A 21785-nucleotide genomic window follows, 5' to 3' on the forward strand; every position below is an offset into this window, starting at 1 on the left:
GAACTATGGGATAGCTGAGGAACAGCTACCCACAGTGCACCGCTCCTTAAATCGATGGTAGCCTTGGACCATGGACGCAAGCAATCAATTTTGTGATCGCACTGTGGACGCGCAAAACCGATTTTATAACATCGGTTTTGTAATATTGGTTTAAACTACTTCGAAATAATAGTGCAGTGTAGACGTACCCTGAGATAGGCACAAGCTAGATTTCACCCAGGGCCAGGACTTGCTCTTTGTCAATGATTAGTTCCAGGGTTGGATTACTCTTTTGTGGGCCCCATCCCCCACTCAGCTCTGAGGCCCCACCCCCGCTTGGCCTCTTCCCCCTGAGGCCCTGCCTGCCGCTCACATGGAGGTGGGAGCGGGAAGAGGCAGAGAGGAGTGGGGCCATGGTTCAGGCATCAACCCTCTTCTGAGTGTGGGCCTGGCACCAGGGCCAGTGCAAGGATGTTTTGTGCCCTAGGCAAAACTTCCACCTTGTGCTCTCCACCTCCGGACTCCCACCCTGAGGCGTCCCCCTCCCCTGCAGCAGCTCCCCCCCTCTGACCCGAGGCACCCCACTTGCAGCAACTCCCCACCCTCCACGTAAAAGCCAGCGGCAATCAGGGCGGCCGAAGATCTGGCTGCCACGGTCGCTGCCAAAGAAAATGGTGCCCCCCCAAATCCTAGCGCCCTAGGCGACCACCAAGGTCACCTAAATGGTTGCACCGGCCCTGCCTGGCACCATTGTAAACCTGGTAATGATTAGGTCTTTTTCTTTACAGATTCAGTGAAGCTGGATGTCGCTCATAAGGCTACTACAGTGATTCATTGATACTGAGACTTAAGCACATTCTTTCCAGGCATCTGGTAACCCAGGACACAACATTTTTCCGGATTTTCAGGACTAGATGCTTGTTTTTGTCAGCAATACAGGGGTTAAAAAGCCAGCTCCTGAGCAACCATTGGAGCTAGCAAACGGGAGTTTAGAGAGGCAGATACACATAATAAACATACTGTAAGGTTAGGCCAATGCCCATCCCCAAAAACAAAACAAATCCCTGCAAGAGTACAAAGACTGCAGGGATACATCCAGCAGCAGAGTGGGTTATCCAGTGTATTGCACTGAATGCAGCAGGTATGATATCTGCCTTGTGGGCAGCTGGGGTGTGTGTGCATTTGGTGCAAGCAGCTCATGGCCCTCAGAGACCAAGTACAGGCTCTGGAGACCAGAGTGGTTGAACTGGAGGAGCTAAGGAAGACAGATACGTACACAGAGGAGACTTTCAGGGTCACAGTAGAACAGTCCCACCCCCGGTCTGACAGCCTCTGTGCTGTTGGGGAGGAGGAAAGTCTTGGGGAAGGAGAACATAAAGATGGAGAAAAGGGAAATAATCCCATAGTTGGGACCCTCTTTTCAGGTGATGTCATGATATCCTCTTGCACTGAGTATACCCCTCTGGGGGAGGGGACCCCTGTTATTAGGAACATACAGGAAATAGTAATGGGTGGGGTGACCAGAGGTCCCAATTTGATAGGGACAGTCCCAATTTTGGGGTCTTTTCCTTATATAGGCTTCTATTACCCTACACCCCCGTCCTGATTTTTCACACTTGCTGTCTGGTCACCCTAGTAATGGGGGTATTTTATTATTAGAACTATCAAGTTCAGTTTATGATGACCAGGAGAACCGCACGATGAATTGCCTGCTGGGTTTGAATTGAACTCATGTCTGTATGTATAATGATCTTTTAACCAATATTCACTCTCTTTTCTTTTTTAATAAATTTTAGTTAATAAAAATTGGTTATAAGCTTGTATTTGGGTAAGATCTGAAATCTTCATTAACCTGGGAGGTAATGTGTCCAATCCTTTGGGATTGGTAGAACTTTTTAAAATGATAAATAAGATTTTCAGTAATCCTCATCATATTTGACTTGGGTGTCTGGGTGGAGGCCTAAGGATCAGTTACTTTATAGGAACTGTTGTTGGCTTCTGGGTAACCAGTGAGGTATTAAAGAAGCTGTTTTGTGCTGGCTTGGTAAATCTAAGTGTTGGAATATCTACCAACTTTGGGCATTGTCTGCCCCATTCTTTGCAGTGCACCCTAACTGAGTGATCTCAGTTGGCTCCCCTGGGACTCCATCACACCTGTCCCTGACTTTTACTAAAAATACCCATGACTAAATCTTAGCCTTAACTTACCAGTCTATCAGAATTCTTTGAGGGGGTCAAGAAACATGTGGCCAAGAATGATCCAGTGGATATAGTGTACTTGGATGATCAGAAAGTCTTTGACAAGGTTCCTCAACAAAGCCTCTTAAGCGAAGTACAGAGTCATGGGATAAGAGAGAAGGTCCTCTCATGGATCAGTAACACTCTCTTTTGTCTAGCCATATTAGGGCTTACATCTCCTGGAGGTTGCAGCAGCCAGATGGCAATGTGATCTTTACACGCTCTAAAGAAATCAGAGTAGTAGCATATGCACTATATTTAGCCACTAGAGGGTGACATATTCCTACACCCTTGAGATAGTCTGACCTTCCTCCTAGAGGGTGACATATTCCTACACCCTTGAGATAGTCTGACCTTCCTCCTAGTAGACGGTAATGGTGAACGCACACCTTGTGGTTGGACACTCTCACAGACACAGCATAGTATGAATGACCATAACAATAAGAGGATGCATAATAATCCAGAAAGCATCTCCCCTGGATGTTGCTGAATGCCAGTAAGAATAATTAGAGGGGGCCTTTGAAGGTGGTACCTGAAAGAGCCTTGAAGCATCCATTACCACCAAGACTTACCTGGGTTAAACAGGACAATGGCTCGCAGGCATCCCAGCTCAGATTTATCCATCTGCATCTCTTTCATTTTAGACACTAATTCTGTCAGAACTCTGCACATCGGAGACACAAGCAGACAGACAGAGACCGTATGGATGGCAAGGTCTGCATCTAGCATTAAATGCAACACCATGGAGATCTAGGGTGGAATGCTCCATAGATCAGTGCTGGCAATGCACTCAGATGACTTGTGAGATTACAGGTTTATAGGCACAGTCATTCTCTAGGCTGGTGCATCAGACATGGCCCAGCTGTGGGGTCTGCATTAGCAGCAGCTGAATAGGAGCCTAAGAAACATGGTGATCTAGCTTGGAATGGAAGCTGCTATCATCTTTATTATGAGAGGGACCATGGAGATGACAGGGGGGCAATGCTGCGTACGTGGCTTGTGAAACACCTGGGGACAAAGGCCCAGTGTCAAGGGGAGATGTTAGCAGGAATACGTGGCAGGTCTCCCTTGGGCATGACCTTGCATGGAGGGGAACAGATGTCACTCTAGGTGATGGCAGAGAAACAGAGGCAATACCTGTCGAAAATGGAGCCCACGCCGGCACTGTGTGCACTGCTGCGGTGCACGTGTAAGCCTGTGGCGAGCAGGATGCCATCTTGCACGGTCACCGAGCGATGGGAGAACGAGGCAATGAGCAGCTCATTCCAACCTGCAAGAGCAAGAGACAGGTGAATGTACAATGCCAGCAGCTCCCCTTTGAAACACAGGGCATTATCCCTTTAAATCCGGGCTGCATGCAGGGACCAGTGCAGGCTCCATTACACCAGCCCCTCTGCAGAGATGCAATGGGAGAGGTGTCTTCAGCCCCATGGCATCTTAGGAAATCCCAGTCCTCCTGTGTTATTAACAAAGGGCTGAAAGGGAGGCTGGGGGTAGGCAGTGAGGGGGACTGTGAGGAGTAGGATGCTGGGACATGTGGGGGGCTGGAGACTGTGGGGGATCCCCAAGGGGCAACACGAGGCCAGGAGGCTGACAGAGAGGCGTTGGGAGGGATGGACACGAGCATGATAAGGAGATTCTCCACCCCCAGCGCTTAGGAGAGGACTAGAACAGCAGCTCCCTCAGGGCAAGCAGAACCCCCTCCGAGCAGCCAGCATTTCTATGCACACAGGTAGGGATGAACTGGACCTGAAACGATCACACCCAAGTGAAGATAGGAGGCATTTCCCGAGAGGCGCACGACTCAGAACCCAGGTGAAGCCAATGGCTTTCAGGGTGACGGGGAGGGGGGAATCTGACTCATGATTTCTAAGCCCAATGGCTGGCGAAAGGACAGCCAGGAGGGGACAGAGGCAGGTTTCCCAACAGCCCAGAAAACACAGAAGCAACAACAGAAAACATTTGGGAAAAAAAATCTGCTTCTTCCTAAAATCGTGTCCCTCCAATTTTCTCTTCCCCTTGTACTAGAAGCTGTTTTTTCGTACAGGACAAGGACAGATTCTGTAGCTCCATTAACCAAACAAAATACACTTTCATGAACAAGAAAGAGAAGGACTGAGGCATATTCTGTTAGCAGCCAGTCTTTCCCAGATGACATTAGTAAGTTACTGGGGTCCGATCCAAAGCTTCTGAAATCAATGGGAAGACTCCAGTGGGCTTTGGATCAGAGCCTTTTGCACACCCCTTTAGCACCTCACAATGTCTGCACCAAGGCTGGTGGTTCTTTGCTAAGGCCCAGTTTTCCAAGCTCTGCCAGCTTGGCTAATGGCACAATTAAAGAGCCCCTGTTTTATTATGGACCTCGCAACATTGCTATATAGCACCAATACATGAGGCCACTGACACTAGAACATGAGGATACTGTCACCATGGTGTTTGGTGCAGCGTCTTACCATAACTATTTTGTTCCCCAGGACAAAGCCATTAGGTGGCAGCCAGGGGCAGCTCCAGGGACCAGTGCTCCAAGCACGGCCTGGGGCGGCAAGCCAGGGGGAGCGCTCTGTAGGTTGCCGCTAGGGCGGCAGGCAGGGTGCCTTCGGAGGCTTGCCTGCAGAGGATCCACTGGTCCCGCGGCTTCGGTGGACCTCCCACAGGCGTGCCTGCGGAGGGTCCGCTGGTCCCGCGGCTTCAGTGGACCAGCAGACCCTCCGTGCTTGGGGCGGCAAAATGTCTAGAGCCACCCCTGGTGGCAACCTGAGGATAACTTTATGACATACTAAAGCACCCCAACAGGCCAAGAAATCAGCAGACATCTCCAGGATGCTGTAGGAAGAAACAAAGCAATAATGCAAGATTCAGATAAACAGGAGCATTTGGGGATGCTGGGAACCAAAGAATTTTACCTGCCCGCAGAAGAATCACTTGGTCTTCCAGTGTCAGCTCTGAGAAGTGGGGGATTCGCTTAGCCCATTCAACTAAGGTGAAGAGCTGCTTGTCCGCTGCATGGCATATATTGGTGACAGGGTCATTTGTCTAAGAAAGGAATGATATAAAGAGAGAGAATGTGCCACTGAGAATTTCAGCAAATCAGTGACAATAATCTTGTTCCCTGCAGCCAATATTATGTCAGATTAATATTACTCAGAATCACCATCCAGGTGATCGAATCTTTTGCCAGTTACAATTCAAAATGTGCATTTAACATTCTGATTTATTGCTAGGCTTGGCAGAATGCGATTTTTATTTTTTATAATTCTGACTCATAATAGTGTTTATTTGTAACCATTTTTTATTAATTTTTATCTATTTAAATTTTCGTAGTTGCGCAAACTTATGGATTACAAGTATTTTTTCCAGTTTTTATCTATTTAAATTTTCACAGTTACAGTAAATTATGGGGCATCAGACAATGGGGAGGGGTTAGACAATAATTATTTAATATAGTCAGTATTGATATAAAAAGTTAAAGCTTTATAATTGTTAAAACACAAATTGTCAGCATCACATGTCAAAATATACTACGTAAATATCCTTAAATGAAACTCTAAAGTTTTCAAGCAGCTTTTTCCTTCCTTTGCCGAGCTGAAATTTTGATCATCATCGACGGAAATATTTGTGTATGGGGGGGGGGGGGGCAAAATTAACCTTTATTGACATTGATAAAAATTGAATTCTTCTAAGCCTCTTTATTACCTACATTTCTAGGGTGCCAGTTCAAATCCAGCCAATGTTTAGTTGCTGATTACAAAATGTTCCCTGTTTGTTCAGTGTCCTTTGTGAAATAAGACACTGAATCTCAGTCTAGTTCTCACCATACCGTCCATTTCACCCCACCATTGGCAGTTCTGGCCAGTGGCTGAACAAGCTCAACCGTCCTGTTCTACTCAGAAAAATGAGTCAATAAAATCAGACACCTTTCATCCAAATTCTACCCACTACCTCACAGATCCAATTTAACAGAACACCTGTGCTCCAGACAGTGCAGTGCCCAGACCAGCAGGGAGCACCAGAGCATGGTAGTCTTCAGGATCGGCCTTACTCATTATTGAATACTGAGTTGGTTGGAAAAACAGGGGGGAAAATTCACACCTGTGGTTTGCGACTTTTTTTCCACATGATTTGTTGTAAATAGCTGGTCAATGACTGTGGATGATTCTGTAAAAACCTTCTTGGAAAATTTCTGCCATTTTTTTTATCAGAATTCAAATTTTTAATGAAAACTTCCATTGAGAAACTTTAATTTTTAGCCAGTCCTACTAAACAGTCTGTCAGCCACAGCAGCTCACTAATGGCCATTGGAAAATGATTCTGCTGCAGATCCCAGAATCAGTTAACAATCACATTGCTTTGATCTGGAGCTGCCACAAACAAGACACCTGTCTCACTCCCAGCGGTGGTTCCTTCCTGGATATACAGCCCCATCAATCAGTTATCTATTGTCAATTGTAAATACAGGGTAGGATGCTGTCATCACAAGCTGCAAGTGGCTTCACTGAACCTGTTCCGCATGCAAAGGCCTGACTTAAGCAGACACTTACTGAGTTCTCAGCATTCACGTCGCTGTACGATTCTGTCTTTGGTTCAACAGCCAGTTCAGCTTCTAAAATCCTCTCCACAGGCATATCCTCATTGCCATTGCTCGTGGACTCGGCTTCATTCTCGCTGCGCTCTCGGCTTCTCTGTCTCTCCTCTTGCACAGCTGGAACACAGAACAGTCCTCTGTACCATGCGGGAACCTGGGAACGCTTCCCATCTTTCTAACTCAGCAACAGCAGGGGGATTGATCCCTCTAATAAAGCCTCGCTCACTACTGAGGAACTTGGTGAGGAGGATAGGAAACAAAACAGAGGCAGCAAGATGCTGACATGGTAATACTGGAAGCAGATGTTATGGGCCTGATTGATCATTACCACGCATCTTGTGTTATCATTAACACCAGTGCAACACAACCGCAAAATATGATCATTCTGACATGGGTGGTGTGTTACACCTGCCTTGCAATGGTTTAGAATGACTGTGCAATGTGCTGGGCACCGCTCAATCAAACTCTTTTGGTGGTCAGAACCAGGAGAGGTTTTAATTTGGCAAGGCTGCATCATATCCGGATTTGGTTTTGCAAACCCCAAGCCAGGCATGATTTGAACGAAAGACCCAATTTTATCTAAAACCTCAAAGTTGTTGGGGGTTGGGAAGATAGGGGAGAGTTCAGCTAAATGACTCTCGCTTGGGGCCATCGCTGTTCACTAGAGCATTGCATTGGAAAAGCAGCCCACAAAAGTCACAAAAAAGCAATTGTTTGAGAAGTGACACGCTGCTATTCCTGCAGGGCAGTGTGAGAGCAGCAGCCGGCAACCCTCCATGGAGCAAAAGCAGAAGATGATGCATTTGCAAATGTCAAGGATCCAATGGGGAAGTTTGTCAGAGCAACTGCCTCAGTTGGTTGCAGTATGTCAGGCACTTGGAATCCATCATTTAAAAGAGTGGGGCTCAAACTTTAGCAGTCAAAGAGCAACTTGGTCACTGAATAAAGTGAAGTAGGTTGAGACTCCAACCCACAAACATACGTTACGTGTTTACTGTAGCTCAGCAAACAATACACTTATCAAACCTGGCAAGTAAAGGTGACAGCATGAGTTAAGCAACACAGCACTTTTCACTTAATTTAGCCGCTGATGCTAATATAGATTCATCCTGCCTGTCTACGTGTCTCTTTTTCTGGATTTAAATTGCCACACCTGCCATTACATACCAATTTACACAACAGCTAGGGATGAGTCCCAATACTGAACAACCCAGAGCTTTAGAGAAGAGCAGATCCAGGTTCAGATTTTGCCCATGGCCTCTCTCTAGTGAGCTGCACTGAACATCCCTGAAATTTGGGGTCTTAGCTCCAAAATGTGTGATGCAGGAAGACCCTCTGCTAGGACCAGTGTCATCCAGATTGGAAATAAGCTGTACATTTTTAACGCTGAGAGTAATTTACCACTGGGACAATTTACTAAGAGTTGTTGTGGATTGTCCATCATTGGCAATTTTTCTAAAAGATCTGCTTTAGGATTATTGTGGGGGCAGGTCTCTGGCCTGTGTTACACAGGATATCAGACCAGATTATCACAATGACCCCTGTTGACCTTGGAATGCATAAATGAAACTGGCAGAAACTGGAAAAATTTATTTCTAGATAATTATATCATCTCACAAACATTGTACCGAGTGAGCATTAGCATGGACAGCAGCGGTTCTCAAACGGCTATCCAGGGATCCCATTCACAGGGCCACCAGAAATCCCAGGAGTGACTGCCAAGGAGAAGGTGAGGCTTGTGAAGAAGAGTGGGAAAGGAGATGGTCCATGAATGTCCATCTTATGAAAAATGAATTCCATCTCTCAGCTGAGGGCTACTGCACGTGTATTTGCCCCTAGTGATTCAGCAAGGGAACCCACTCTCAGGTTTCTGGCTCCTTTGGCTGTCAGCTCTCTTGGGCAGAGACATGCATCTCACTCCCTCCTGATTAGGTTATGTCCAGGCTGAACTACTCTATGAATTCAGCCAACTAAGACAGTCTTTCTCTACAGACCTACACACTTTCTCTTGCGGGGTCTGATAACAGTGTAATGCCACAGGTATAAGTTACTCCCACTGCACTTCATATGCATGTCTATTTTATTCTTAACATAAAAGCACCACAGAATCCAAACATGAGAAGTGGGGGTTCTCTTTTCTGATATTCTCCGACCCCACTCTAGGAGATGCTAAGAGATGGGGCTTCCCAAAGATTATTGCAGAGTCTGGTCTGTTTCTATGGTTGTCACTCAGTGTTAATTTCCATCACGTCTGTCCTGATGCATCAGCTCTAAACATGGCTTAAACCTGACACCACGAGGTCCAGTGTGTCAGGAAAGATCTCCTTGGAAGCATCTGAAGGTCTCCCTGTGTGTAAAGGGAAAAGTTGCCCAAGGATATTTTCAATAAAGTGCCTGATAATGGATGACCCTCAAAATGTTCATTGGACCAGGATGGCTTTGAAAAATACTTCAAAATCTAGGTGCTCAGCCAAGCATTATTCGAACTCTTTGCCTCTCCTGGGTCTGCATAATTGGGCTGGGAATTTCATAAGAGATGTCTTTCTGAGATAACCCTTTTCCATCTCAGCTGAACATTCAAAAATGCACAAATATTTTTATTAAAGGCATTTTATTAAAGGCATTTTTATTAAAGACATTCAAATTAAATGTATGAAATATTTTAAAAAATCTTTAAAGCTAGATATTCAGCCTGTGTAAATTGACATAATTACAGTGAGGACAGCTATGGAAAACCTACGGTCTAAGATTTGGTGAAGGACTGAGGCAAAGGTTTGTCTCAGTTCTTATTTATCCAAATCAATACTATCTTAGATATTTAGGTGACCCCCATCCCCACAGTACCTGAGAACCTCACAATCTTTAATGTACTTTTTCTCCCAACACCCATTGTATTATATTCCTGTTTTACAGACAGACTGACTTGCCCAACTAAAGTATTTCTCTTGAGCAGTCTCATCTCAATGTCCGTTGGGCAGGGACATGAACGCCTTTACTCTAAAGGAGTTTGACATCATCGGTGTGACATAAAACAATGTTAATGATAATTAAATGGCGCCTTGGCTTTGATTTTGATGTGTGCGTACTGGAAGATGAGATCTTTTCACATGTGACCCAGTAGGTGGTTGTAGCAAGAGCATCAGTGTGGGGCAGAGCAGAGCTGGGCTGGGGATCTGGGTAGTTGTCATGTTATGACCAGATTGTTAGGTTAACATACTACATTTTTCTGTACAATTACTTTTCTGCAGAGATAAGGCTAATGAGGCGATTTCTTGCAATGGGCTTTAGCGAGGTCTCTTCCAGCACTCATAGGCAAGGTGGTGATGCATATCACCCATTCCTCACCCCTTTTGGGGAGAACAAATGAGATGTGACAACTAATTTGTATGGCACGGGTTCCAACAGAACTGGTGCTGTCACTTGGTATCAGCTCTGCCCTGACCTTCTCCTATGCATAACTGGCAGGTGTACCAGCTAATCACATGGCTCTGGTACGCTGGAGCCCACCTCCATGAGTAGCCATGAGGTGGTAAAGCTGGTTTCAAAAAAGCTCGATTCTGCTGGCTTTCCCTTTTCTGGCTGAAGGTGGGTCAAAGGACTCAAGATCCTCCCTTTAACCCAGCAGGAGAGGAGTCCTGGAATGAGGGGCTATATGAATAACTGGAGTGGCCCGAAGAATGAGAATGTAAGGTCCAGCTGGTATAAACCAGCATAACCCCTCTGTAGCCAGTGGAGCTCCAGGCTCCCCAAGTAGCTCAGTGGGAATAAAAGCCCTGTCTCAGCTCTCTGCCTTGCTCTGAAACGATCTGTAGTTCTCTTTGTTTTTTATTCCCATGTGATTTTGCACTCCTGGGTTCATGCACCAAGGTACCATGAAAAAGTCCATTCTCATGGCATTTCTCACTCAACCAGGAAGAGGAAGGACATGAAGGTTCACCAGAAAGTCTTTCTCATGAGATCTGTAATCGGCTGCGGAGGCCTACAAGGTTAGCCAGCTAGGATGTAATTCTGGGCCTGTTGACGTTAATGGCGAAACTCTCATTCACCTCAATAAGGTCTATCTGTCTAAAATGCTTTTATGGCCTGTCATAAACAGATAGTTAAAGGTTAATGTCTCTTTTACCTGTAAAGGGTTAAGAAGCTCAGTAAACCTGGCTGACACCTGACCAGAGGACCAATAGGGGAACAAGATACTTTCAAATCTTGATGGAGGGAAGTCTTTGTTCGTGCTTTTTGTTTTGGGGGTTGTTCGCTCTTGGGACTAAGAGGGACCAGACGTACATCCAGGCTCTCCAAATCTTTCTGAATCAGTCTTTCATGTTTCAAAATTGTAAGTAACAGCCAGGGGGCAAGGCGGATTAGTCTTATGTTTGTTTTCTCAACTTGTGAATGTTTCTTTTTGCTGGAAAGGATTTTACCTCTGTTTGCTGTACACTTTGAATCTCAGGCCTAAGGGGTTCCTCTGGTCTATATGAATCTGAGTACCCTGTAAAGCATTTTCCATCCTGATTTTACAGAGATAATTTTTATCTTTTCTTTCTTTAATTAAAAGCTTTTTTTTAAAGAATCTGATTGATTTTCCTTGTTTTAAGATCCAAGGGTATTGGGTCTGAACTCACCAGGGATTGGTGGGGGGAAAGGAGAGGGGATGGTTAATTCCTCCTTGTTTTAAGATCCAAGGAGTTTAAATCTGTGTTCACCAGGGAATTGGTGAAGCATCTTAAGGCAACCCAGGGAGGGGAAAATCTGGGGGGGTAGGGACAGGGAGTGCGCCAGACACTGAATTTCTGGCTGGTGGAAGCGTTCCAGATCTAAGCTAGTAATTAAGCTTAGAAGTGTTCATGCAGGTCCCCACATTTGCACTCTAAAGTTCAAAGTGGGGAAAGAAACCTTGACATGGCCCTTGTCACCAGAGTATCTGAAAGCCTCTGTCTCTAATGTATTTATCTCTACAAGTACAGTTTTCCCCACTGTATAGATGGGAAACTGAGGCACAGAACGATCAAGGGCTTGTGTACACAGGGAAATTTACTAGCATAATTATACTGCCATGGTTATACTTGTATAACTGGCATAATGCCTTCGGTGGATACTCCTATTCCAGAATAGTGGTATAATTGTACTGGTACATTTCCCCTAGACAAGAACCTAGAGGCTTGCCCATGGGCACACAAAATGGATCTGGTAGAGCAAGAATAGAACCACAGTCTAACTGCCCAGGCCAGAACTCTAACCATTGAACCATCCTTCCTCACTCAGGTCAAGCTTTCACTCCTGATGTGCTGTGATTGCTGCTTATTACTCTAGTCATAATGGTCTCCCTCTTCCTTTGTGCTTCCCCCATCTGCTTGCTTGGCCCATCCACCTGTGGTCCTAGGTTGTAAACTCTCTGGAGCGGGGCCGCGTGTACCCAGTGGCTAGCACAGCAGGGCCCCGACTCCTGAGACAGTTTGGGAAAGGTTCTGATCAGCTTCTGATCTTTTGGATGCTTGGCCAAACTCTGACCTTCCTGAAGTTCACCCATCAATATCTTCCAGTTCTGCTAGGCAGTGCTTGTCTCTGTCTCATGGGAAGCTGCCGTTGCCCCATGAACACTGACACTTCGAGATCCCGTATTCAACTTCTTCCTGTCCTGTAGGTCCTGGAACCTGTCTGAAGCCTCAGTGACTATTGCAGAAACCCCCCAGCAATCTCATAGATCCTCCAGAGGGTCTTCTCATGCTGTCTGTCTGTGGAGTTTATTCCCCCAGCACGCAGCCTGCTGTTAGCATTATAATTACTTTAAAAGAAAGCAGCAGCAATTTCTAACTCCTTGAAATCACTTGGCACCAGGCTGGTACGGAGAACTGTGCTTGGAATTAGGTTTTGGTTCACAGCTGGCAGCGTAACCTCTCACTGGCAGTGGCTGCACTAAGCCGCTGAGACAGAGCATAATTAATCGCCCTGCAACTAGAGGAGTGGCCTAAAGACTGAGGGCAAAGCTCCAGTTCAGCCTTACCCTCCGTCTGGCTTTCAGTCCACCTCAGCAAGGGCTAGATTGTCCCCCCCGTTGCAGGGGGAAGTGGGGCAAGAGCGGGGACTCTTCTGTGTGCTCCCTTGCGCTAGCTCAGCTGGCTACATTGATTTTCAGCGCAGTCATCCTCCAGCGTAAAGAATCACAGGGGGTACTAGGGAGAGGAGGTGGTCAGGGGTGTGGGCCTGCCCTCACACGCAGCAGGCTGCATCCATGCCCCAGCCTCTCACTTACCATGACAACAGCGGCTGGGAGAAGTGCAATGGCAGAAAACTCATCCTCAGAAGGACAGGAGCATCCTATCTCTCGTAGTTTGTCCCATCGGTGCCCTCATCCCCGCTGGCTGGTTTAGGATCAGCCCCAGTTGGCTCTGAAGGGCAGTAGGGATAATCCTAACCAACCAACCGTGCTCTTGGTGAGTGTATAATTGCCATTGTGAGGCCTGCATAGTCCCTGCTACAGCGGTATCCAGTTCTAACATGCCTAGTCACGTCCTGAGCAGGAAATAGGCTATGCTGTAAGGCCCAATCACCCTTGACACCAGTGTCACAGCAATCAAGGCCAGAAGGGATGACCGGATCTTGTGCTCTGACCTCCTGTGTATCACAGGCCACCAACACTATCTGCCCCCGCACACTACAGCCCACAACTGAAATGAAATCAAAGTGGTACAACTGCTCAGTGGTGGGAGGTTGCTCTATCCTTCTACTCAGTCAAAGCGAGAGGAGGCGAGTGTCACAGGGTCTATCAGGTCTTCTCCGCCCCCAAGCTGGAGCCATCAGTGCCCTCACACATCCCACCCAAGGAAAATCCACTCAGACCAGGTGACCAGCAACACAAGCTCCCAGAGGAGTAAATACTGACTGGTCCAGAACCAGCAGGTCAGATGAGAAGGCAGTGGCAGGGATGGGTGAGAGGATTTGCTCCTCAGTTAACCCAGAACCCAGGTCCAGACTAGAGCCTTGCCCTAGGCACTGCAGCTAAGCTCTTGTATTTTGAAGGATAGTTTTTTCCCTCTTTGTTTAAAGGTGCAGACAGACGAATCCTGAATTGCTGTTTCTGTCCATAGACCGACGCCAAGAGTCCCCTGCCCCAAGCTGGTGGCCAGAGTTTGGGGTGGGGAACGGCTGCCATACCACATGTGGCCCTGAAGGAGGCATTACAGAGCAGCCCTGCCTGCCACAGGGAGGGTAACAACAGGTGGGGAACACTGCAATACCACATGCGGCCCTGAAGGAGACACTATAGAGCAGCCCTGCCTGCCACAGGGAGGATAACAACAGGCTTGAAATGGACAGGATGTATGGCACCCACCTGCTTGTGTGGTGTTGTATAAATACTAGCTGGCTCTGTCTTTTCCCTACACCAGGAGACACCTGTGCAGCTGGCTGCCTGTTCATGCCTACTTTAAAAGGGAATAAATGCTTCTGACGGTGTGGGTGGAGGACAAATCTCCTTTGAAAGGAGAATCACTGGAGCAGAACTCTGCTCTGGTGGCTCAGCAAAGCTGGGTAAGTGCACGTGGACTCAGTCACTTTGCTGAAGTGGAAGGATGCCGCTCCTGAGCTATTTGCATCCCCAAGTATCTTCAGACACATGCTCTGGGCTGGAGAAGAAAGGGAGTCCTTTGAAACTATAGCAACAGGGTTCTCACCAGAAACAATGGAAAGGGACAAGGAGAACAAAGTGCAGGGGCTCACAGGGTCAGATCTCAGCTGGACTTAGCTGTATGGCTCACTGCATCGATCCAGCTGGAAGGGCCTCAGCTCGGTGCTCTGACAGCAGCTATTTTTGTAGATAGAGCATGAAGAGTCAGACGTTTGTGCTCTCGGTGTGGAGAAGCGGGAAAGGGCAGCATGCTCCTTTTGCCCCGTGCTCAGACGCCTAACAGTCTGCAACCACCGTTTGCTTAGAGCGTGCAGCAGAGAGTAACCGCACATACCTGTGAGCACAAATACAGGCCCCCTAGCTTTGCAGGTCAGGGCTTCGTCCCCAAATTGCACCTGTAGAAGGCTGCAAAGCTGGCTGAAAGGACATTGTGACTGGCTAAGGGTCTGATCCAAAGCCCAGTGAAGTCTATGGGAATCTTTGCACTGACTTCAATGGGCTTTGGATCAAGCCCTCTATTAACATTCCTGACTCATGGCCAGATTGTGCCCAGCTGCCTGCATTGCCATGCAAGGGTGGAGAGGCAGGTGCATGAATTCTCCTCCGCCTTGCGCTCCTGCCCAGGTCCCTAGTCCCGTGGTTCCAGCCCCGCGTGGGGAACAGAGGCTGATGTCTCCTAGCTCTGCCTGCAGCACAAGGCTCCCCCTGAGGAGGAGAGAAGGGAGGGCTGGCTCAGCACACATGGGGAGGGGATGTGGCACCTCCTGGAGGGGTGGAGCAATGGCCATGCTGCCCCTGCACAAACCTGCAGCTGGCCTAGCTGCACCTCCCTTTACAGGGCTTGCATGAGACACCGCCACCATTACTGCACCCACTGGCTGCCTGCTTCTCTCCGTAACTGCTTCAATCAGCCACGGGACACTCACTAATTTCCCAGATGGCCTGGCTGGGTAACTCCCTGCCCAATTCACTCAGCACCCTGCAGCTGCATTTGAGCTTTGCATATTTCCCCTTTCCTGCCTATTTGAGCTGGTCTTTGCATAATTAATTCACTGCCTAATTTCTTGATTAACTCACCTCATAATTAATTTGTTCCTTAGTCAATCACGCCCCGCATTAGCGAAACTCTGCCTGACTGACTGATTCTGCATAACTGATTTTCAGCCTGCTTTATTGACAGGAAGCCACCGCTTCGTGGTTTCTCTACCTGAGTGATCAGTGCTGAGTCACAGGGGTATCACCTCCGGTATCGCCTAACTCAGCCTCTCTGCACCCTCCAGCCGTTCCCACCTCTCACGCTGCCCCACTGGCGCCTGCCTTGACAACCTCACCTGCCTCCCAGCCTCCCTCCATCCCTCCTGCCTCCTCTGGAATGCTCATTCCAACTCAGATGAGATCACGGTCATCCATGAGCTTTTCATCTCATGCTCCTTGGTACTTGCCGAAGCCCTGCAGCCAGGGTCTCCAGCCATGAACTCTCCTTTTCTTACATCCCAAGTTGCCCCCAAGAACAGTGGGCTTCTCTCTCAATCATGGTATTCTAACCTCTTCCCACTCATCCTCGTCTGAACTCCACTGGACTCTCCTTCCTCACCCCCAGTTCTTTCCCACCACTTAGCTCTTCCCTCGCTTCCTCACCATCTCCCCTCAGTGACCGCATCCTCCATGATGCTGTCCCATCTCACCCCTTAGCCCTCCTGCCTCCTCACCCTGTGACCATCCACATGGATTACCTTCCCCCTCCTTAAAATGGCCCCTCCTGACCTTGTCCTCATTAAACACCACTCACTCCCTTTCTGATATTGAGAACCAGAGCTGGAGGACAAGAGGATCATTGGGAAAGTCACAGGGCACTTGAACCTGAGACATTAGAACAGTGTGTGAAAGGAAAGGCCTAGCACAGTCTCATTACCTGCAAGCCAATTTCTACATGTAGAGCAGCCTAAGGGCTGATCTAACATAGGCCTCTGAGAAATGGCTGGGACACACAGAACTGATGCAACTTATGTGGCATGTGCTCGGTGCCTATTCCACAGAGGATGCGAGTCATCTTGCTACAGTTCCCATCTTGTGGACATAGGTCCAGATCCTCAAAGGTATTTAGGTTCCTAACTCCCAAGAGATGTCCCCATGGGAGTTAGGCACCTAAGCACGTTTCAGGCTCTGGGCTTTAGTCCTTTAGCACAAGCTGCAAAGACTCCTGCTTTAGCTCTAATGCTCCCTGGTAATGACTAAACTGGAGGTTGTTGCAGACACATACTAGGGGAGGAAACCTCGGTGATGGGTTTCTACTGTGTGTGGGTCTGCCAAGAGGAATCCCTCAGAGGATGAAGCTGTGATGAACCTCGTTGTAGATTTTAGATGCCTCTGGGAGGCCACCGTCTACCTTTCTGGAAAGGAGAGGGCTTGGGTTGCTATGAGAATCAGAACCAGCCAAGGGCAGTACGCGAGGATGCTCATCCTGGACAGTAGAACCTTTGGAGCAGAACTGGGACCCGTAGCTCCAAATCTGAGATGAGGCCGTGCTTTGGGTGCCTGTGCAGCTAGGGGCTGAGGAAAGGGTGTGTCCTCAGACTGTCTAAAAAGCTCTCCTGAAACACCACCTGCCACTGCCTGGAATCCCACCAGTCCTGGAACGTAATGAGGAGTCCTCTTCTTCCTCACACTTATACTCAACATGTGTATTTATATACCCACCCTAGTGCATATTACTACCTACCTTCTCTCTTCATACCCATAGCCAGGCACTTCTGATAGCGGCAGTACTGGCAGCGGTTTCGCTGACGCTTGTCTATTAGACAGTCTTTGTTATCACGGCATGTGTAGATAAGGTCCTTCCTTATTGTCCTCTTGAAGAACCCTTTACAGCCTTCACAGCTGTACACCCCGTAGTGCTTCCCTGAGAACACGAGGAGAAGAAGTCACAGATCAACGTACTGTGTTTTTGCCTTGGTCAGAGGTTCCCTTTAAATAAGACCGATGAGGGAGGAGTTTGGAATGGCTCTACTGAGGCAGTTTTGGAGCCTTGCTTTCTAGTCCTGACTTTGGGTGGCAGCAGAAATGCTTTTTGCTGGTCTCAGCCTAGTCCCTGTTTGTGCACATCACAAAACCAGCACAGAAACAGGCAGCGTTCAGCATACTTAGTGAGGCCAAGGGAGACCCTGAATTGGAATAGTCGGGCTATTGCAGATTGCAGTGGAGGTGCATTAGTACAAATTATACAGAGTGTCATAGCAGAAAAACAGCGAGTGCTCCTGGCCAAGACTGAGGTGCAATGACAAGGATGGGTGTGTGTGGGGGGAGACAGGACTTGGGGCAGAAATGGTCTGGGATATTCCCACCAGGATTGAGGTGCATTGGTACAATGCTCACTAGGGGCCCAGACAGGAAGAGCAGCGTGTGCTAGAGGGCTCGGTAGAGAGGTGCATTGGTAAAATGATAATGCTACTGCTCAGGGGCAAGATGCATTGACAGAGCTGTGTGCAGGAAATCTGCAAAATAAACCTGGTCGTGTTATTGTGGCATCAGTATTTTCTAGCAAGATCCTTCAGCAAACCTCGTTAGTGTTGCTTCCTATGCAAATTTTACACCACGGCCCAGGAAAGGCTCCCTTTGCTTAAAGCTGCTCCACTGAAATAGCGAACTGGAATCATATACCTGATGATCTGTCCCCGCAGATTGCACAGATGTGTTTGGCCAGGGACCCTGGGCTAGTGGAGGGATAATTCACGTTTCCAATCCCTGGGAGGCCTGGCAGGGGCTTAACGTCTTCAGAGCTGCTGACATTGTTCATGACATTGAGCTAGAAAAAGAGGAATTTACAAGAGACAAGCCTGATTTATGATTCACATTGCAGTAGCGTCCAAAGATCTAAACATTGTGCTAGGGGCTGTCCAGGTACATATCAGGACATATTTTTGGTTAGACTTGGTTGGCGTTTTTCCTGAAAAAGTGTTTTTGTTACAAAACAGTCTTTTGTTTAATAAAAACATTTAAAAGGAAAAAGATCATTGTTGCAATTTTTCATGAAAAGTTTTGTGATTTTTGATGAGAGCTGTCTGGAGGACACCAATTCCATTTGGCGGCAATTTTCAAGGTTTTGAAATGTCGTTTGGCCGTACTGGGTCAGACCAAAGATCCATCTAGCCCAGTATCCTGTCTTCTGACAGTGGCCAATGCCAGGTGCCCAGAGGGAGTGAACCTAACAGGTAATGATCAAGTGATCTCTCTCCTGCCATCCATCTCTATCCTCTGTCAAAGAGAGGCTAGGGACACCATTCCTTACCCATTCTGGCTAATAGCTATTAATGGACTTAACCTCCATTAATTTATCCAGTTCTCTTTTAAATGCTGTTATTCCTCACTGGGAACAAAAACAAAACTTTTGGGACATTTTCAATTCAGGAAAGATTTTTGGCTCAAGGTCTCCGATCACAGCACAGCACAAATGGGTGGTTGGGACATGGGGCTGGGGCAGACCCAGGTTCCAAGCCGCTGCTCTGCCTGATTCAGAGCCCAGTTCTACATCCTGGATCACTCTAACTCAAACATGTGAATCTGATCTGCCCATACCCCAGCCACTGGACTACAGAGTGAGACACTGGCTACTTCCACACTATTGCGGTAAGTCAACCTAAGTTACTCCAGCTATGTGTCTACACGATGCAGGGTTGATGGGAGATGCCCTCCCGTCTACTTACCTTCATCCTCTTGTTCCCAGTGGAGTACTGGAGTTGACCGGAGAGCGCTCTGCCATTGATTTAGTGGATCTTCACTAGACCCACTAAATTGACCATTGGTGCATCGATCGCAGAAGCATCGATCCCTCGGGAGTGTAGACGTAGTCTCTGTCTTTCCACTCAGAAATGACCACACTCACCAGATTACTCTGGATCCAAAAAACCTTACAGAGGAAAACTAAGCAAAAACAAAGTCCTCTCCAGGGAATTTTTTCAGCTTCAGTGTAATAGTGTATTGTGACCAAATGAAATTGGGTCAAAAATGTTCCAGCCAGCTCTCCTTTTATTGACATTTTTAAACTGAAAAAAATTTCAAACCATTTCATTCATCAACAACAAGGTTTTTGATACATCAGTTTTTTAGCCATTTTAATGCTGTTTTCTCATACAAAAATCAAAATAATATTTCCTTGAAATAATTGTGAATAATTTCTTTAAAAAATTGAAACATGGCTCCAGTTTGAATAATACTTGAAAAAAAAAACCCTTTCAATTTTTTCATGAAATTAGTTCAGTTTTTGACCCACTCTAGTGTGCACCTTGAAGAAATAAAAGAAAAACGCACATTTACACATACACTCCCCCTTTAAGATGTTAATGATCTTGTCAATGTTGCCCCATCTGCCAAGTGGTGGGGGTTCTGGGGTCTTGCAGGTCAGCTTCCAGTGGAGGAGAAATTGGCAAGTGGAATTCAGGCCTAGCCTAATTGTAACTTGCTTTATTTATGTATATACACCAATCCCAGAACAGAGGTGGTCAGAAACAGCATGCAGGCAATGGATAACTCCAAAGCATGGGAGTCTTTGGAGCCATGGTTTTGGTTTGGTCCGTTATAGAGATGAAGGGCCATTTGCAAAATTTAGCTCCAAATTCAAATACCCCTAGAGCAGTGGTCCCCAACGTGGTGCCTGCAGGCGCCATGGTGCCCGCCGGGACATTTATGTGTGCCTGCCTAGTGCCCAGCAAGGGAGAGAAGTCATGGCCCTGCGCCTGCCGGGGACAGAGAACTCAGGCTGTGAGCATGATGTTCTCTGTTCCCAGCAGGCGCGGGGCCCACCTAGTGCCCAGCAGGGGAGACAAGCTGCGGCCCTGCGCCTGACGGGGACAAAGAACTCCAGGGCTGCAGACTGTGGGCGCCGGTGTTCTTGGTCCCTGGCAGGTGCAGGACTGCGGCTTAAGCCAGAGGGAAGCCTCGGCCCCACATCTGCCGGGGACAGAGAATTCCGGGGCTGCAGGCGCCGGTGTTCTCTGTGCTCGCGGCTTCTCTACAGCTTCTCTCTTCTCTCTGTATTCATATATTATGTTATATTAAATATGATGTTTTTCACATTATTTAATATACAAATACAAAATAAGCCTTGAAAAACTGTTGGCACCTGCCACACTCTTCTGAAAACATGAATGTGCTACTGGCCACAAAAAGGTTGGGGACCACTGCCCTAGAGTGTTTGGATGTGCAGGTTTGATTCCTGATTGTGCCCAGCTCTGCTTTCTATCTCAGTCATTTTTCCCCCAGTTCCTGTGAGGTTTGTTATCGTAGGTCTGCTTTTAACTTTAGAGCTGCTGAAATTGACTTTTCTTCTTTTAGAGAAAATGCTCTGAGCATGTCTGAATCCTCCTCTTGTTATGGCTCAGCTCAGTTTGAAACACCAGTAGAAGGGAAGACCTCTTCCAGCCTGCAGAGCCATAGCTCTTTCATACTGAGAATATAGGCACATGACAGCCAGTTTACATCCTTCAGTGGATGGGCACACTTTGAATCTATGAATTAACACAGGATAAAGCTCTAGCATGTGTTCTGTCACTTGTGATGTCCCTGTGTTCTCTGACTGTGCTCTAAATCTGAAATGGTGACTTTGGCATGCTTCAGTTTGCAGCAGATGAGTTTGTGGAATGCACCCCCCAGGCTGGCAGGTCGTCTGTGTAAAATGTGTCAAGCATCCATAGGCTCCGTATCCATGAGACCCAAGCACGGGCGAATGGCAGACGTGTATTCTTCAAACATCAAGCCCTCCTCTTGCAACATCTGCAGGACTTGTTCAGAGACACAGGTGTCTCTCGCATCCCTCCGGGGCTTTACAAAGGGAGCATGGCGCAGCCAGCCTGCTCTCTTCCGAGTGCACTGCCTGCTGCGTCTAGAGAGCTTTCCTTTGTGCAGGTCAGAGTGCACATTCCAGGCAGGATTCAATGAGGAAAACGACAAGCTGCCACGGGAGCAGATCAGTATGTGTGCAAGCTCCAGGCAAGAGTGCAGACATGAGTGATAATCCGACATACCAGAGGCAAAGGAATTCCCCTGTTTCTAACACTACACATAGAACAGCAGCATGGACACTGTTCTGTAGCTGGAATTTAAGTCCCGACTCCAAGAGCATCTTAGCATTTAGGAAACTGGCTAAGAGTTTGCTGCTTACAGCTTGAAGTGATAAATGCTTAGCAATGAAGCATTTTATCCATCAGACAATCAGAGCATTAATTGCTCAGTGGCTGGTGGAGTTCCAGTCCACAGCGATGGTGATTTGTGAATAAAAGGCCCTTTCCATGAAAGTTCTCCTCTTAAACCAAAACATTTTCAAATCTCAATTTTTTTTTACAAATTTCAAAAATTGCTTGAAAAATCTATTTT

At 47.3% G+C, this 21785-nt stretch overlaps 1 protein-coding gene across 1 annotated transcript in view; it reads right to left on the minus strand.

Moving 5' to 3' along the window:
• The window catches only part of RXRG (retinoid X receptor gamma), a 45617-nt gene that overhangs the window by 13288 nt on the left and 10544 nt on the right, over positions 1 to 21785 (minus strand). The window contains exons 2-7 of the mRNA XM_032806118.2: positions 18078 to 18222; positions 17140 to 17319; positions 6756 to 6916; positions 5121 to 5250; positions 3355 to 3487; positions 2790 to 2881 (exon numbers count right to left, since the gene is read on the minus strand). Coding sequence (XP_032662009.2) covers positions 2790 to 2881; positions 3355 to 3487; positions 5121 to 5250; positions 6756 to 6916; positions 17140 to 17319; positions 18078 to 18222 — 841 coding nt within the window. The remainder of the gene's footprint in view (positions 1 to 2789; positions 2882 to 3354; positions 3488 to 5120; positions 5251 to 6755; positions 6917 to 17139; positions 17320 to 18077; positions 18223 to 21785) is intronic.

The sequence above is a fragment of the Chelonoidis abingdonii genome, chromosome 7 (assembly GCF_003597395.2).
Source record: "Chelonoidis abingdonii isolate Lonesome George chromosome 7, CheloAbing_2.0, whole genome shotgun sequence".
Classification (NCBI taxonomy): Eukaryota; Metazoa; Chordata; order Testudines; family Testudinidae; genus Chelonoidis; species Chelonoidis abingdonii.